The following is a 17,829-nucleotide window of genomic DNA, read 5'->3' as shown; positions in this document are numbered from 1 at the left end:
TATTTGGGGCTTTTAGCCATGATATGTAAAACTTGGCAGTCCTGGGCCTGATTTCTGTCTATCATGTTCTGCAGCAAATGGGCCTCACCTGCACCACATACACCTTGGAGTGGTCCCTGCCTCAACGCTTATCCCACGGTCTTTTGCTTCTACTGCCCTTCACATCACTGGCTTACAGCCTGCACCGTGCTTAGCGCTGAGCTGCACTTAGTGTGGCATATATGAAACACTCTGGCTTCCCACCCCACGCACACCAACGTGTGTTATCCAGAAGTTGTTGAAATCACATGCTTTCTGGTTTTGCACGTGCTGCTGCCTCTCAGCGCACAACTTGGAGGCTCCTTCCAGGACTTGTTTCATCCTGGACATAAAACAGCTGAGCTCGTACTCAGGGGAGGGACTGTACCGCTTGGGAGCAGTTATCCAACACAGGCAGGGCCTCGAGGTCGTGCTTGCTGGTGCCTCTTCCAGCACCTCACCCTTTCCTCACCTGACTTGTGGTTGTAACCCAGACTAGCCTTTCATTAAACAGGGGAGGTTTTGCTCAAGAGAGGTTATGACCGACCTGCGGCAGTACTAATGCCCCGTGACTCTTGGGTGTGTACCGCGTGCGGGGTCTGGAATTTCAAGAGGCAGATGGCCAGCACTGCAGGGTGGGAGCTGACCCCGCTCCCCGAGGCAGTCTGGTACACTCTAGGAGCCCCTCATCTTGTCCGTAACAGGCAACAGTTTGGGAAGGGCAAACGAGGCTGAGCATGCTGGTTATGAAGGGGTGCAGGGTCATGCGGTCAACCGCGCCACTGCTCCGTTGGTTTGCACTGGGGTCGGGCACGTTCGGTGGGAGGTGTCTCTGCAGCAGGGCAGCCAGGAGCTTTGCCCTGGGCCTGGTCCCCACGGCGGTGCTTCCCCATCCACCCGCAGTGCTGCTCACTCAGCCGTCTGCCCTGGGAGAGCTCAAGGAAGTGCTCTGAGAAAGGCAACGGCTAGCCTGACTTGTAAACTCCAGTACTGGAAAAGATCCTGAAACGGTTTTGTAACTTGAAAACTTAATTCTCTCTATTGCTCTCGAGCCTTGCTTTTTCCCCCTGTGCCCCGGAGGAGGTACCTCCGATTCTGTTCCAGTCCTGGTCGCTCCCTGAGCGGGCACAGGCCTTGCCTCCAGCAGGGTAGGGCTGGAAGAAGGAGGGAGCCCAGCCTGGGGGGAAGGCCGCTGCCTCCTGCCGCCCTCCGGCCTGGCAGGCGCTGCAACCTCGGGTGCGGGGCCAGCGCCGCGCCTCCTCCTCAGGCGCCTGCCACTCGCCTCCGTCTGCCCCTTGGCTGCCCTTCAGGGGAAATACGCTTTTATCGCCTGGCCTAGGACTGCTCATGTGGAAAAGAAAAAGAAAAGAGGAACTGCTGCTGGAGTGGCACGTGAGTGCCGTTTGACTTCTGTTTTTCTCTTGTCCCAGTCAAATCACTTGACTAAAATCTTTTTTCAGTGGTTGGCATCAGTAGCTTTACATGCTAACCCACAAAAAAGAAAAATCTGGGGTAAGTTTAGAGAGAAATGATGCATCACAGATGCATCAGTGGCACTCTTGAAACGAACAAATACTTTGCAGGTTGCTGGTACGTTAAATCCCAAGTATTTCATGTACTTCTGAAACTGAAGAGGAATACAGTTGGGAGACCTGGATTGCACAGAATTGTAGACATTCCGTTTATTATTACTAGGTTTATCTTTCTCCTATCAGGTTAAACTTCCCCAAAATATCTGTAGCAGTGAGAGTTCATTAGTGTTAGTGAAATTGGGCCCCTGGGGAGATAAGTAAATTTTAAAGAAATATTTTTCTTTTATTCAAGGGTAGGTTTTATGCCATGTTCTGCTCCCTTGTCACTATTCAGGCTGTGATAATTGAACATAAAAATCTCTCACATATTGCTTGCTGGCATTTCTGAAGTATGGAGTACTTCCCAGATACATGCAGAGCTCACTGTCTTAGCTTGTGAGAGCTGGAAATGGGTAGGATACAGTTGGTATTTCTAGCTAAGTGGCTTAGAGGATATCAGGAAAGGACTGTCGAACCTCATCTGTTAGGGATGCAGAAGTCCAGGATTCTTTGAAAATGACACTAAAACCAAGACTGAGGAATGGTTGACCTGTAGTTTTCAAGATTTGCTGCACAGATTTCCTCTCCCTGAGAGGGTAACAAGGGTGCTACACAATGGACCACTGAGGATTTTATTAACCCCTTTCTCATTTCTGATGATAAAGCAAGAATTTAACCATGCAGAGGATGAAGTTACATGGACCGTTGCAGCAGTCTCAGAATAGCTCCATCATTTTAAGAACCATGTGCAGCAGTCTCAGAATAGCTCCATCATTTTAAGAACCATGAACCCTGCTTTGGGGTAAGGGTTCCCTGGAAGGAGTGCAAAAACCAACCAGATCTGAGGAACTTAGTGGTCACAGTGACTAGATGAAGTTCAATTTTAGGAAATGTGAGGTTTTGTAATATTAACCAGTTTCAAATTATGCAAATTACAGAAACATTCAGAATACAGGAGCAGAGAGATAATGAACGGCCAATGCAACAAATCACATTCATCTAGAACAGTTTCTGTTGAATTCACAGAAAGTTAGCTGGCTATGCACTTACTTTCTTACCTGCTAGGTGGGATTTAGGAAAGAGAGAACATTAGCTCATCTCTAGGGGGGAAAAAAGCGCCTCTCCTACATTTTCCTTATGGGACAGAATTTGAGTTTCTGAAAGAACAGGAGTGTTTACTGACTCTGGGACAGGTATGCCAGAGGAGAAGAATCAAATTAACTCCACCTCAAAAGCTACTCCAGATGGTATCCTAATGAGCCCCATTCTTTTCTGAGCTGGAAAAGCCTGCTCTTCACACGTCAATATTTCTTCCTTATACCTTGATGCTGGCCAAAGCAAACAAGACCCACCTGTCCATGGTGTTTCTGATCGCACAGAGAGAAAAACAAGTCCTTAATAGATTTTATTGATGCAAGGCTTCAGATGAAGGTAGAAAAATACTGTGTTAAAGCAAGTGTAATCCAAACCTTACAGCTGACTTAAGTAAGACTGGTAACAACTTTAGGGAAAATTTAACTCTGAGTAAAATCTAATGTACTTTATTGTACATATTGGATTAAAGCAAGCAGACCTTGAGCAAAAATAGAGTGACAGAATCTTAATAATATGGGGTTTTTTTAAAGAGAACAGGACTCTACAGCTGTGTCCTTGTATGCATACTTTAGTCATCATAACCTCGAGTTATCCATTAAATAACTTGCAACAGCAATCAGAGGTTGTGCAACTGTTAGACTTAGTAATACAATACTAAATGTTTATGAACAATGCATGTTATCGTAGGTGAATTACTGGCAGTATGGGCCACTGTTCCTAGGTACAGAGAATCAGTGCAGATATAGTGAGTGAAAGACAGAATGCCCATGATCTGAGTTTGAATTGAAGAATTAATACATTTCTAATTAACCAAGAACCAAATTATAACCCTGCCTCATCTAGACAGTGTTTGCAATGTCACCATCCACCATCAGGGCAGGAAAGCTGAAAAAGAGAAATAACTTGCACGGGTCAATAAAGACAGCAGCAATTACTATAAGGCTTACCACAGCTAATACAATAGTGGTTCTCAGTGGCTTGTGATGCACTATGAGATGTCATGGAGCCCAACAGAGATATAATTCCAGTATACCTTCTAAAAATTAACAAACAGCACCTCCTACTGAAGACACAGATGAGCATAACAGCATTACCCAGTGTTGTCTACCTGTGGATCAGACACTGCTAGAAATTATCAGTCTTGGTGAAACAGACACTTAGCATATTGACAACAATATGTTAATTTCTCTTTCAGTTTAGAAAAGAATTAAAAATTAGCAGAAGTACTTGTAACCTCCATCTGTGAAAGTATTAAAATGTTTCCTGTAGCTATTCATTACTATAAAGTTGTAAGTGAAATACTCCATTGTCTGTTCAGATATTCTCATGGCAACAGTGGACGTCCCCTGCAAATATGTACAATATAAGAAATGCATTGTAACTACATGATTTTAACTTTGCCTATCCAACTTCATTTGCTGCTTCTAATGTTAAAGTTAATTTTGATGAACTCATAGTCTGGTACCTGTGATGGTGTCAGGATGTAAGAGCAGCAAGGAGTGTAGGAAGCAGTGGTATCTTTTAGTGTTGGAAAAAACAGTCAATCTTTAGGAAAACCCTTTGCAGAAAAAAAGGAGAACAAGTATTTGCATACAGTCAGTTGCCCAGTTCATGTACTGCAAAACATAATAACGTAAAACATAAAAAAAAAAACCAAAATAGAGTACCTTAGAGATAGTCATCAAGATCAAATCATGACTTCTGTAACAGAAATATTTGGACATTTACTTCTAAATGAGTGTTAGGAGTATGAGACATACTTGAATTTATCAAATACATGAAAACATTAAGGTCAGTTTTTATAGGATGGTTATTTTTCTATTCTGCAACTCACCTTGCTGTGTTTTCTGGCCATTTGAGATTGCTTTTTGGACACAGAAAAAGGACTATACAGTTATAGTTTTGGGGTTCTTTGAGGAAAAGACTTTTTTTCAGGCAAAACTTTCTTAGTAATTCGTGTCAAATTTATGAATGGTTTTGGAAAAATCTAAACCTCATTCTGCAACATTTATGAAAATCGTAGGCAAAATATAATAGTGACAAGCAGTTTTAATACCTTAGCATCAATTCCATTAAGTTGAGCAAAGAGAGTACAGTGAACTTCAGGCCTATGCCATTGCTAGGTTATTTATGGGCTCTTCAGGATACACTCCCCCATACTTGTTAGAGACCTTCCTAAGCTTTCCCTATAGCATTTATTACTGTGCTGGCTAAGTGCTGGTACCTAATACCTAAAGCTCTCTCTTTTCTTATTGTCATTTTGTCTCCACTAAGAGCCAGAAATATTGATGTAATGATTTTTTCATTGAGGTCCAATAAAGTCAAATCGGGGCAGAGTTTGCTATACTACCACTAAAATCAATGGTGATGCATCAGTTTACAGCTGCTGATTGTTCATCTGCAGAGACAGAGATGTTCTGCATTTAGTTGTGAATTCAGTTGTATTCTGTGTTTTTTTCAGTGCACCCTGCATGGAGGCTTTCACATCACTTGGCTGGGTTTCGTTGGAGCTGGAAGTCATCAGCTCTGCCTAGGAGAGTTCATAGAGATGGTGATCCAGATAGCTTCCACCCCAGCAGAAGTTAGGTGCAGTGGCCCTGTAAAATCCCCAGTATCTTGTTTTGTCACCCAGCTGACAAAATGTACAAAAATTGATCAAAAATTTATAAACCTTTTTTGTCTTTCCATACCCTACTTGGTTAGTAGTTGTCTTCTCCAGTTTTCTCAGAGGTGTCCTTACACTGCGTTGGCTGCAATAGCTAGCATAAAAAACCTGTGAAAACACATTATAATTCATTCATGGAAACTTACTTTTCAAAAGAAAAATTATGCTTGCCTAAGTAGAAATAAATTATATCTGACACTGAGATATAAAAGGGAAGAGCAAGCTGTGAAAATGTGTCCATTAATGGACAGTGATGTACTTTCTGGTAGCTAGACTGAAAGACACAAAGCCTTTGGCAGGTGTGGGTAAAAATACATGTGTGGTGCCTGTCATAACAGATGTCAGTTAGCTATACCTAAAAAGTATCAGATGGCTGTATGTATAAGCACCAGAGCTATAAAAAAAAAAAAAGCTGAAGTTTGATCAGTCATCATTACCTAGCAACAGGCTTAAACATTTATTGTGTTGAAGACTTTCTGAGCCTATCTTTAATGTTACACTAGGCATTTTAGATAGATTGTTTATTCATGTTAACAATAGCCTCTGTTTGCAGGATAAGTTCAGCGTTGGACTAAACAAAAAGCAGGCACAAAACCTCTCACATTTGAGGGTCATGCAACACTTAATGTAACCACTCTTGTGTTTTGCCAAGGGAGTCTTACAATACCAGTTGTTTTCTGCTAGGTCTTTTCTTACAGATTGTTGCTCTTCTGTCACCAAGGATGCGACCTGTACCCCTCCTCGATTTGCTAAGGCTCATCATTAGATAATATCTTGATGTCTTACAAACATTTGCAATCACAGCATTTCCATGAAGCTAGAAGTAATTTTTATCCTATAATGTAGAGGAGGAGATGAAGTGCAAAGAAACTGATGTTTATAGTAGACACTAATTTAGGCAGCAAACTTGAGATGCCAGAATAATTCATATTACAAAAATACTGTATATAGTCAAAACACGATTGTCACTGGCTTCAGCTGCAAGTGCTGACTACCTGTAAAATCAGCTCCTGGTAGGTATCCAGAAAATGAGGAGCACATGTTCAGTGAAAGCTTCAAAACCTGTGGTATGAAATGACCCACCTAATATCATGTGGTAACAGATGAATATAGAGCATGTTAGAAAGTAGGGAAAGGAGGAAAGGGACCTGTACAAGGGTCCATTTAAGGCATTAGTCCACAGGGGCAGCTGGGGCAACAAGGCTTGCAAGGCACAGAAGGAAGAAGCGGTAACAATTGCAGAGAAGAACAAAATGGACTACGGGGGCGGGGGTGGGGGAAGAGCAGGGTGGAGGCGGAGGGGGGAAGAAGAGAAAGAGATATTTACTTTCTCTTCACCAACTCTCACCTGCATGAACAAAAAGTTATGCAAGCTGGTAGAGGTACATTTTAAATGGTAAACCTCCCGTTGCTGCCATCTGTTCCCTCTCAGTCTCATGGGTATTGGGCAGGAGATGGCTACCAAGCAGGAACTTGATAACAAGTAATAGAGCAAATTCAGGCTGACTCCAGGGCACCCTTACCTCTTCTTCAGTGATCCAAAAAGCATATTCAAATGACGTACAGCAGCTACTGAGAAGATAAATGAAGCTCTTCTAGTGAAAAATCAGGCTGCCCATGCAAGTCTTCCGGAGTCTGGGCAGCAGAGGGTGGGCACAGAAGGGCACAGCCTCTGACACTGGTAGTTTCTGCGCTACTTGAGTTGCTGTTCCTGCAGTGCCACGATACCAGCGATGCTCATGCACAGCATTGCTGCTTCTTGCAGCGGCAAACAACTGTCGAAGCAAAGGATGACACCAGCAGGTCCCCCCCTGAAAAATGGCCCACAGCACAGCAGGGCTGATATCTGCAGTCTGTTGGGCTTGCAAATGGACAATTAGAAACAATCGACCTTCTTCAATATTTCTAGGAAAACAGCATGTGTCTACTGTAGTCAAATCCAGCATTTGTAAAAGGCAACAGGGAGTAGTCCATGAGAATGGAGGCTCCAGGGTATTACTTGTTGACATATAAGTCTTTATTGGCAATTTTAGGTTTCAGTGGCTTCCAGTAGAGTAGCCACACTTCCAGATCAGAACATGAATTATCAGGACCTTCATTTCACCAAGAGTTGTCCCTCATGTTCAGTCTCATGTCTCCTGTGCCACCTTGCCAGGGCCATACTTTCTTATCTCCCACCCCCTGCCCCAATCCCAAATCCCCAAGGAGAAGCTGCAACCTGAGCCCCACAGGTCCTGCTCAGGGCTCAGAGAAACCTCAGGGGAGCAGGAGCTGGAAGACATGGCTGTCCACCAGCACAGCCCACCAGCCAATGCACACAAACTGACCCAAAGTGGGTCAGTTCTTCTCCCTGGGATTGCTTCTTTCTGGAAGGACTCTCCTCCTTGGGTTCCACAGCAATACTAAAACTCTTACTGTTTGAAGATGCAGATGCATGCCAATGAGCTGTGCTTTAAAAACCAACAAGTTGCAGTTTGGCCACTGCTGATTTGTAATTTGGCCATATTTAGGTATAGTTCCTCTGGTATGGTAAAAGATATATAAATAGGCAATCAACACCTCTTAAGTCCCTGCTACAAAGCATATAAACACTAGAGCGTTGTACATAAAAGACAAGCAGAATTTTTTTCATTAGGAGGAAACAATATCTTTTTAATCGATCTTGTTCTCAGATACTGTTGAAGTATTGTGGTTGGATTTTTTTGAAAATATCCAGTCTGGGATAGACAAATCAAATTTTCAAAGATAACTGAAATTGCTAATGTTTGTCAACATTACACAAAATTGAAAGGAGGGCGAGAAACATCAGGCTATCTTAAAAACAGTTCAGTGCTGTTAGCTCCATCTGTACCTTGACCATAATAAACATTTGTCTTTATTTTGTATGCTTCTTTCCACGAGCCTGGCTTTAACTTAATTCAGAGGGATTAATCATTGCATAGACTAGTGGCTTGTGTCAGAATAGATTTATTACCTGCTTATCTTTTCTGAATATTTAATATTTACGTCATCCTGTTGATGAGATTTTTCCAGCAGGCTGTAAACCAGTCAGACCAAGCGTGCAGCCACTCAGCTGTGGGATTCATGTGGGATGAGTCACTATCGCGCTGTATCCGCAGCCTGCGCTGGTTCACGATGAGGACATAACTCCTGAGCAGGTACTGTCTCCGTGTCGCGCAGTTCGAAATACAGTGAGCTGCTAATATGCTCGTCTGGGATATTATTTTGTTTCAGAGATGAATCTCCTATGGTTAGCGCTGAAGGTAATAGTTGTTATTCTGCACAGATTACTGCGTTCTTTCTGTAATGAACAGCAGTAATACCAACAGCAATGAGGTTTTGGTGGTGGCTGAGAGGATGATTTAAAAAGCAATTCATTCCCAATAACTGAAAGAAAACTTAGCAAGGGGGCACAACTCTTTTCAGGCACAGCTATGAATTCAGAGTAAGGCTCTTTACTTTCTGTGAAGCTATTCCAGGGCCATGAGGATGCAGAATGACAAAGCTGGGACCGTACCTGCTTACTGCTCACTGCCCCCCTCCTCCGTGTTCGCCTTCGTGTTGGAGGCGGTGTTCGGAGGCTGCCAAATATCTACAAACCAGCCACAGTCCTAAATTCACTCCCGTGGGATTGGTGGGTGCACGGGAGCACCGGAGAGGCACGGGGGACCTGCCCCGCTGCGTGGGTGCCTCTGTTCTGCACCCGCACTGCAGCGGGGAGGGTCCCTCGCCCTGCCGAGGAGAGAGGTGAGGGGCTGCTCCTGTCCTCCGGGGAGCCCTGGCACTGCTCTCTGCCCCAGCAGCTTTTGCTACCAAGCGGGAGCAATGGACTGCCTTATGGCATCACTTAGCAGGGCTACCAAATATGTAGAACCCCCACCCTGTTGCAGAGAGAGTTTCTTGGCTTTGGATGGATGTGTTTTTCTTTGCTGTAAAAAGATGATTTTCTTGGAATCTCTTATTCCTCTGTGCATTTCAGAGATTTGCATTTATCTTGGGGTTTGGATTTATAGTCCTGATCCTAAGCGCTACTCTTTGAGAAAGAGCACAAACATCACATTACTCTGTATAAACAGCTATTTTTACTTGGCAAGGAAAAGTGATGGTTTCCACGGAAGAGTAAGAATATAAACCATGGGAAAAGATCTAGAGGTCAATCATCTCATGCGCTCTTCTTTAGATTCCTCTGATATAAATCTGAGCTAATTTCAGGTTGTCTTCAGTGGAATTGCACCAGGTTTGCGGCAATAGCATTCAGATTAGCGGTTTGCACATCTTCTCGCTTAACCAATATAATGAAATATTTATTTTGAATGGATAGCTCATTGGGAATTTGTGCATTTTCCCTCAGATTTCAAACATATGAATGGAAACTTAAGAAGATAATTTTTTGTAATGCTGTGCTTTATTTCCTGAGGACTGTATAAACGTTGAGTGGAGTTATATGCTTTCATAACTCCTCTCCAACCAAGGGACCACCTTAGAGCCTCCAGTAGTTTTAAATCCATGGTTCCCCTTGCAGAAAGCCAGTTTTTAAAATGAACTATATGAAAATGAGGAACTTTCCTCTGTGTAATATATTTCCTCTGTCTAATATATATGTCTAAAATCATATTTTCTGTCAAATGACCAAACTATGCCCATAGAAATGTGAGCTAAAAGAATCACAGTAGAAATCAATGCTGTCCTGCCATTCATTTCTTTTCATGGTAACAGTTCTCATTCCCGAGCCCTGTTCTGTTCCTTCCCATTTCATGTCTCTTCCACAGTCTTGCCTCGGAAGGACAGAATCATTTTTTAACGCACTGTTCCAATGTGTTTGGTATCTGGCAAAAGTACTATTTCCAGTCCCTTCCGTGCTGTTTTCCATTTTAATTATTTTATGTTTTAAAAACAAACAAACAAGAAGTGTAGATGAGCCAAGGCATGCTAGACAGTGTGACAATATCTCTTTTTGTTGCTTTTCCAAAAATTTGAAAACCAATTATTGCAGAAAGATAAATTTTGCAGAAAAGAAAGCCACAGCAACAATTTTGTAGGGAAGTTTTTACTTTGAATTTTGATGTATAACTGCTTACTATATTACAGACTCAAAAGACTGTTGAACACTGACTGTTTATAAGTGTTCTGAGGCCTCCCAATAATAGAGCTTGACCTATTTCTCTTTGATATTATAAATAGCAAGTTTGAGAATATTTTCGTGATTCACATCAGCATTAAGCTGCAAGAAAATGCCTGTTTGAAGCATCTGCCCCAACACCATGAAAGTTTGTTACCAAAGTGTTCCTTGTGGCTCTAAATCAATTGACAATCTGGCCTGCTTAATTACTTAATTATCTTGATATCTTATAAACTGCCACTTTACATTCATTTCAGTAAACATACCATTAAATACCACCCTCCCCATGCTCACAGCTTCCTCTCAGTCTGTGGTTCATTCCTTTCTGATGCCTATGGGTCTTGCAGTACAAGCTGGTGCATTCAGAGATAATAAATGCTAAGTGCTGTGCCCAGAGGTTGGTGTTTGGTAGAAGAGTGAAGGACATCTCCAAAGATAGTCTATACAGAGACATCCTGCTGTGCCCTCCAGCAGCTCCGGCCATGGGCAGCCTCCTGTTGCTGTGGGGCTGCTGAAGGCAACCGCTGGACCCCACACTGGTCCCGTCCCTGCCATGGGCAGTCACGCTCACCAACCAGCCTCAGCCTACTCTCTCCCCTACGCTTTGCAAAGTACATGGTAGGTGTTTTGCAGTCCTTGGCCCTGAGCAGATTTTGGTAGGAGCAGGAAGGCTGGCCAGCCCCACAGATAAGTCTTTTCTTCTTTAGAGGTAAAGACAAGGTGAGAGCCTAGCTGCACTGGTATCAGGAACAAAATTCAGCTTTAGCATCACCAAGCCCCTTTCTTTGCATTTTTTCTTTTTAAAACACATTTAATTATTTTAAAGTATATAGGTGTTCCTGGTAGTCAGCTAGAGAGCAAACACGGCCTGTCCCAGGAACCTGCACTCGAACCAGCTGCTCTCACATTTGTCATTTGAACTTCTCCTCCACCAGCATATTCTAGTGATAAGTACACTGTGCAGGCAGACAAGATATGACTGTCATACGGCCATCTGATTGTTGTGGTTTAACCCCAGCCAGCAACTAAGCACCACGCAGCCGCTCACTCACTCCCCCCCCCCCCCCCCCCAGTGGGATGGGGGAGAAAATCAGGAAAAGAAGTAAAACTCGTGGGTTGAGATAAGAACGGTTTAATGGAACAGAAAAGAAGAAACCAATAATGATAACGATAACAGTAATAAAATGACAACAGCAATAATAAAAGGGTTGGAACGTACAAATGATGCACAGTGCAATTGCTCACCACCCGCCGATCGACACCCAGCTAGTCCCCCAGCGGTGATCCCCCGCCCCCAGTCCCCTCAGTTTATACACTAGATGTGGCATCCCATGGTATGGAATACCCTGTTGGCCAGTTTGGGTCAGCTGTCCTGGCTGTGTCCTGTGCCAACTTCTTGTGCCCCTCCAGCTTTCTCGCTGGCTGGGCATGAGAAGCTGAAAAATCCTTGACTTTAGTCTAAACACTACTGAGCAACAACTGAAAACATCAGTGTGTTATCAACATTCTTCTCATACTGAACTCAAAACGTAGCACTGTACCAGCTACTAGGAAGACAATTAGCTCTATCCCAGCTGAAACCAGGACACTGATAAATATTATAACCCTACAACATATCATTTTGCATCATTGGGTTTTGACTCTTCATTTTATTTCATCTCCTTGAGGACTCCTAACCCTTCCAAAGTCCTCAGCAGGTTTAAAAAGAAGCGGATTGCCTTCTGGAGAAATGTCACACATGAGAGGAAGAATGGCAAGTTGTTCTTGCATTTTATTGCAAGGCGGAAACTGGAGGAAAACGCTTTCTGACCCCACTCAAAATCTGGTCGTGAAAGGAGGCAGAGCAAAATCCCAGACCTCACAGCTGGCTGCTGCCTCCCTGCCTGCAGGGGAGCGGAGCTGTTCAGGGCAGCGGAAGGGTCCCCAGCCCCTGAGGGTCCCCCAGGTCTTTGGCTGGTTGCTGCCAGGTAGCTGCTTCTGAACAAACACTTCAAGCAGAGCTGCCTTTCCAGATCATCCCCTTGAGTTTTCATCGCTTTGACATTTCCCCAATTCTGAGCAATTGGACCTGACTCCTCTCCTTGACATATCCTCTTGACTACCTCAAGTGGTTTCTCACTCAGCTTCATGGTTGTTTCTGCACTTTTTTACTTGGCAAACTGTCTTCCCATAGCAAGGGGAACCTTGCATTGCAACATGCCAGTCCCTTCATGAGTCCTGCCTCAAGAAAAATAAAAGAACCAAGTTGTTTGCATTCATTTCGATTTTTGTGCACATAATACAATGAAGCAGTTAACACAGGTCACGCAGCAGAGTTTGCAAGTTGTAGTATCTTAATCTAACTTGTTGCATATGTCCCTGAGGTACCCAGCATAACTGGGCTTTAGCTGATGGTCACTATATTAACAGTCTTTATGTTCAGTAGTATCACTGTTTTAAAGGGCTGCACGGTCCTTTGTTGAGCAAAAAATTGATGCTCCTCATCTGTGACGCCAGTACAGCCAATAATAGGTGTTTACTTTAAACACCTTTTTAGTAGCTGTATCTTGCAAATAGCTGTTAACTGATTAGGCTGTTAGATTAAACCCATTTGTTCAGTAGAGTAATCAGAACTAGGCTGGTAAACACACATCATGTCACTCTGTACACTATATACCTTTTCAAGGAAATCTTACACGCTGCTATAAACTACCTATACTTATGTATTTTGGTATATTTTAGAAGCTTACAGAAGGGTGACTACATGGTGGTTTTTGTTCTGTGCCTAGATGATCTCAGGCTGCTCACAGCGTGATCACAATGTTTAATCAAACAAGTAAACATACTTCAAATGAGTTCAATTTGCCTACAAATAAGGCATGTTAAACAAATGTGAGTGTTACAGCCATGATTTTGTTCTTAAGTGAGTGACAGAATAAACAGTTTGAGCTACTATTCACATTAACAGCTGCTCCTCAGACAAGGGGCCAGGAATGCACGCTCCAGCAATGTGCCAGGGCTACTGGAGACTGCTCCAGCTGTGGATACAGTACTTGTCCTCTCAAAATTTGTGTTATCCAGAACTGTTACAATGGTGAAGAAGAGGCTCAGCTGTCTTTTGAGATGGTCTTTAAAAGGAAGGGGTGCCACTCACTCAGCAGAAAACAAATGACCGTCAAGAGCAGACTTCTACCCAGTGTGAGGGGAGAAAGGTAGGAGGACAGGTTTTTAAAAGGATGCTTCTTCGTATTTCCATTTTATTGAATTTTGAACTTTGTAATTAATTATGAAAGAGAAGTGTTCTGCTTTCTTGTTGAAAAATTCTTCAGTGTTCAGCTCATTTGGACAGTTTGCCACATGAGTTTTGATGTATTTTGTTTCCGTATTAGGCAAAGTCACATACTTGATCTCAGTTTGCTCAATCTTTTGGTTGGAGGTTGGAGTTTCTTCTTTCTGTTTAATGAAAAAACAAAATCCTCTGAAAATAAGATTAATTTTTTTTAAAGAAAAACGGTTTCCAAGGGAGATTATACTTCTTTAGCTTAAACAGTTTCTCTGTCAGAGAACAGTAGGGAAGTTAGTTATTCATCTTTTAAACAGAAAACTAGAGAGAGCACCTTAATTCTTTATTGTCTTTATAGCCTGTTTTACCATATTTGTTTAATTAATTTACACATAAACCAAATTAAGATCAAAATCTATGTAGCACATTTATAACTTGAATGAGCTTAAAACTTTTATCATTATGTCCAGTACATACAGTTAAATTGCTGTTTAATTCTTTCTGCTGTGAAAATTGAAAATTTGGGTTAATAAAGATCCAGCTGGCTGTGCTTTCTCTATCTTGGGTGTAAATGTGCCAAAAGAACAAATGATAGGCAGGAAAAGAAACATGAAGAGATGGACCAAAAGTGAAGCAAAAAATATATGAAGTGATAGTCAAAGTGAGGTGGAAAAGAACAGAGATAAACATTAGTAGGCAGAAAAAAGGGGAAGCAAGAGGCACCCCAAACAGTAAATAAATATACTCAGATTCCATACATCCTGTTTTTCTGAGAGTGCCTCTGGATGCACCTTGTCCCTGGCATGCAGGTGCCACTGCCTGGCACTACTTGAAAATCCCTCTGTATAACACAGACTGTTAGTAGTACCTGCCAGGGTTTCACAGGCTATAGTTTATCATCTGTATCATCTATATTCAGCTTCCATTTAGCTTCTAATAGCATGGTGTGCTTGTAATAGCATTTGTTTTGATATAGGAAAAAATTAATTCTTCTGTGTGTTCTGCTGAGAATAACCAGAGGCAGCAAAGTCCCAAAGCAAATAGGATAAAGTAGTACTGGCTGAATTGCCATCAGTATTTTTCTGACTTAAACAATCATGTTATATGCTAATGTTCCTTATTTATCATAATAATACTATTTTTCTGTTAATTAAAGGAAATCCAGATCTTTCAACAATGAATATTGCTTGCCAAGCGCTTAAGTACTTTCATTAAATGCTGTTGTAAAAAGAGACTTGCAAATGGGACATGCTACTGCATACGCAAGGGAAGGACAGCAATATTTTTGTCAGATGCAGACTAAACCAACGTTCAGAAAATGTTTCTCTCCATGTTTGTGCCTTAGCTAAAAACCAGTATTAGCATAATAAATACACATAACAATGCTAAACTACTAGCACTGAAATAAACTAGAGCCCGACAGAAAAGAGATTTGCTTATACAGCAGCTAATGCTTCAGATTAGTCAGGCTTTTCCATTATAATTTGGCAGCAAAAAGGCAGAATTTTTTTTCCCTCTTAGATCTTTTCCTTACATCTCTATTTACACCTAAAGCCTACAAGACTTTTGCAGTAAGACCCGATCTGGTGAGTCAGTGCCATCTGCCTAAAAACCAAGGGCTCGTGGAAACTTTTTGGTTTTGCCAGCCTTCACAGTGGGTTCAGTTATCACTAGCAGGACAGGGCTGGAGGAGACACCAAGCATGGGCGCCTCAGCTTTAGCCTTCTGTTTTAGACTTGTAGATCTTGGATTTATGTATCAAAAAATAAGTTGAGGGAGCTTCAGAATCTGAAATTACTGGTTTTCAAGAGCAAAGTGAGAGATACAGGACTCCAAGCAACTTTGATGAAGACTAGTACTGTTTAAACAGAAAATAACGAAAAGGACTTCTCATCTGCCTACTAGACAAGACATTGCCCAGTGCAGGCATCTGGGAGCCACTGCTGTTCTGGTGTGATGACACCTCATTATACAGTTTATTTCATCAAATGTGATTCCCATTTCAAGGGAAGTCTAATGATAGAAGTGTCATTCTGTTAAAAGTAAAATTACAAAATAGTTTCATCCTTCATAAATAACGAAATGTGAATGTCCTACACATCCAAATAAATTAAGGTGTTTACAATTGCCTTTTTTTTTTCCTTCCTGCAGCTCTCCCTCTATAGAAGAGAAAAAACCAGTTGTAAATGTATATCAGCATTAGGAAAAACAGTACCTGTGCTGCATACCTACATAGATTTGAGACCTCAGTAAGGATGCAACTGTGCTGTGAATCCGTAAACGGCTCTTGCATAAGGAGCAGCTGGTCAAACAGTATCCGTGTTTCCATGTATATCTTCATGATTTGCATTATTCTGGCCACAGTGGTTGGAAATTTGACGGTTATCATCTCCATATCACATTTCAAGCAGCTCCATACGCCTACCAATTTCCTGATACTTTCTATGGCTACAGTAGATTTTCTGCTGGGATTCCTCATCATGCCTTGCAGCATGGTGCGCTCTGTTGAGCACTGCTGGTATTTTGGGGACCTCTTCTGCAAGATCCACACAAGCACGGACATTATGCTGAGCACAGCTTCCATCTTCCATCTTTCCTTCATATCCATCGACCGTTACTATGCTGTGTGTGACCCTCTAAGATACAAATCAAAGATAAATACTTTTGTTATCCTGGTCATGATATTCATAAGTTGGATGGTGCCTGCTGCTTTTGCTTTTGGGATGATCTTTCTAGACCTAAACTTGCGAGGGGCAGAAGACATTTATAATCATATCCATTGTGCAGGAGGATGCTTTGTAATTTTTAGTGAAACTTCAGGTGTTGTGGCCTCCATAGTGTCTTTTTACATCCCTGGATTTGTTATGCTGTACATCTATAGGAAGATATACTCTATAGCCAAGAGACAGGCAAGATCCATTGATGCAATTAGCCAAAAGAAGATGAGATTTGAAATGAAGCACCACATTTCATTCTGCAGAGAAAGGAAAGCTGCCAAGACATTAGGCATAATAATGGGAGTGTTTCTCATCTGCTGGAGTCCATTCTTCTTCTTTACAGCAACCAATCCATTTATGAATTATGTGATACCTCCTATTCTCATTGATGCTTTGGTTTGGTTTGGTTACTTAAATTCTACATTTAATCCAATTGTTTATGCATTTTTTTACATGTGGTTTCGCAGAGCGTTAAAGATGATTCTGTTTGGAAAAGTTTTTCAACAGGACTCTTCCAGGACTCATTTGTTTTTAGAGTAACATGCTTTAAATGGTTGGATTCATGGCTTTGAATTTTTGCCTGGAGGCTGAACTACTGGATGTAAGAGCTGAAAATGAAGGCAACACCTATTTGTTTACTCATTTACCAAATCTGGTTCAAGCAGATAAGCAACTATTGTGCTTTACGTCTTCTTTCATTCCAGATTGGGATTTGTATGTGGTGTTTTGGTTATAGCTATTTATATGCAATGCACAGAAGAGCAAGATTTAAGTTAAAAAAAACACAACAACTTAGAGCAGTTTATATCCCTGCTCTTAATCATTAAGAAATTATTCTGATACAATAGATTAATTTCTTGAACGAGATGTGTTTATATTACAATATTTGTGTTTATTTATTGTCCTCTAGAAAGAGCAGAATAGACTTTCCTTCTGAATTTCTAGACATCTTTGAGTAATAACCCAAAACTCTTAAGTTTTGTCCCTCCTCTTCAGTATGTGTGCAGAGGTCAAAACAGGCCCATAACAAGCCATGCTAGCACATTCCATGGAGGGAAGATGGGACAGAGAAAAATCGTGCTGCTCCTTCTGTTTCCATTTCAACTAGTGCTTGTCACTTATGAGTGTGTCACTTAAAGGGTTTGCTGCTTAACGAGATCAGAAGCATGTTTAACAAGATCAAAGACAAGGAAAAATGTGATGTATGGAATGAAAAGCAATAGCAAAAAGCAACATTGAACCTGACAATGCCAGAAAATGATGCTTGTCTAATGAATGTTTCAATGTAAAATATTTGCCAATTTGCATATTACAGAACTTTTTCTTAGCTTGGACATACTGCTACTTTGTCTGATGGCAATGCTGTGACAGCTGGTGAGGAA

The 17,829-nt window shown here is 41.8% G+C and overlaps 2 protein-coding genes across 2 annotated transcripts in view; one reads left to right on the top strand and one right to left on the bottom strand.

Annotated features, from left to right (window-relative positions):
* The window catches only part of RPS12 (ribosomal protein S12), a 511,578-nt gene that overhangs the window by 66,872 nt on the left and 426,877 nt on the right, over positions 1 to 17,829 (bottom strand). The gene's annotated exons all lie outside the window — the stretch shown is intronic.
* Positions 8,462 to 16,987, top strand: TAAR1 (trace amine associated receptor 1). The gene is made up of 2 exons (XM_049801497.1): positions 8,462 to 8,507; positions 15,882 to 16,987. The coding sequence occupies exon 2, from the start codon at positions 15,917 to 15,919 to the stop codon at positions 16,985 to 16,987; it is 1,071 nt and encodes a 356-aa protein (XP_049657454.1). The 5' UTR covers positions 8,462 to 8,507; positions 15,882 to 15,916.

Source organism: Accipiter gentilis, chromosome 5 (genome assembly GCF_929443795.1).
Source record: "Accipiter gentilis chromosome 5, bAccGen1.1, whole genome shotgun sequence".
Classification (NCBI taxonomy): domain Eukaryota; kingdom Metazoa; phylum Chordata; class Aves; order Accipitriformes; family Accipitridae; genus Astur; species Astur gentilis.
Note: the sequence above shows the minus strand (reverse complement) of the source record. Positions and strands in the feature narration are given on the sequence as shown.

Coding starts and splice junctions, on each gene's coding strand:
- TAAR1 (XM_049801497.1), top strand. CDS start 15,917: ATGTATATCAGCATTAGGAAAAACAGTACCTGTGCTGCATACCTACAT.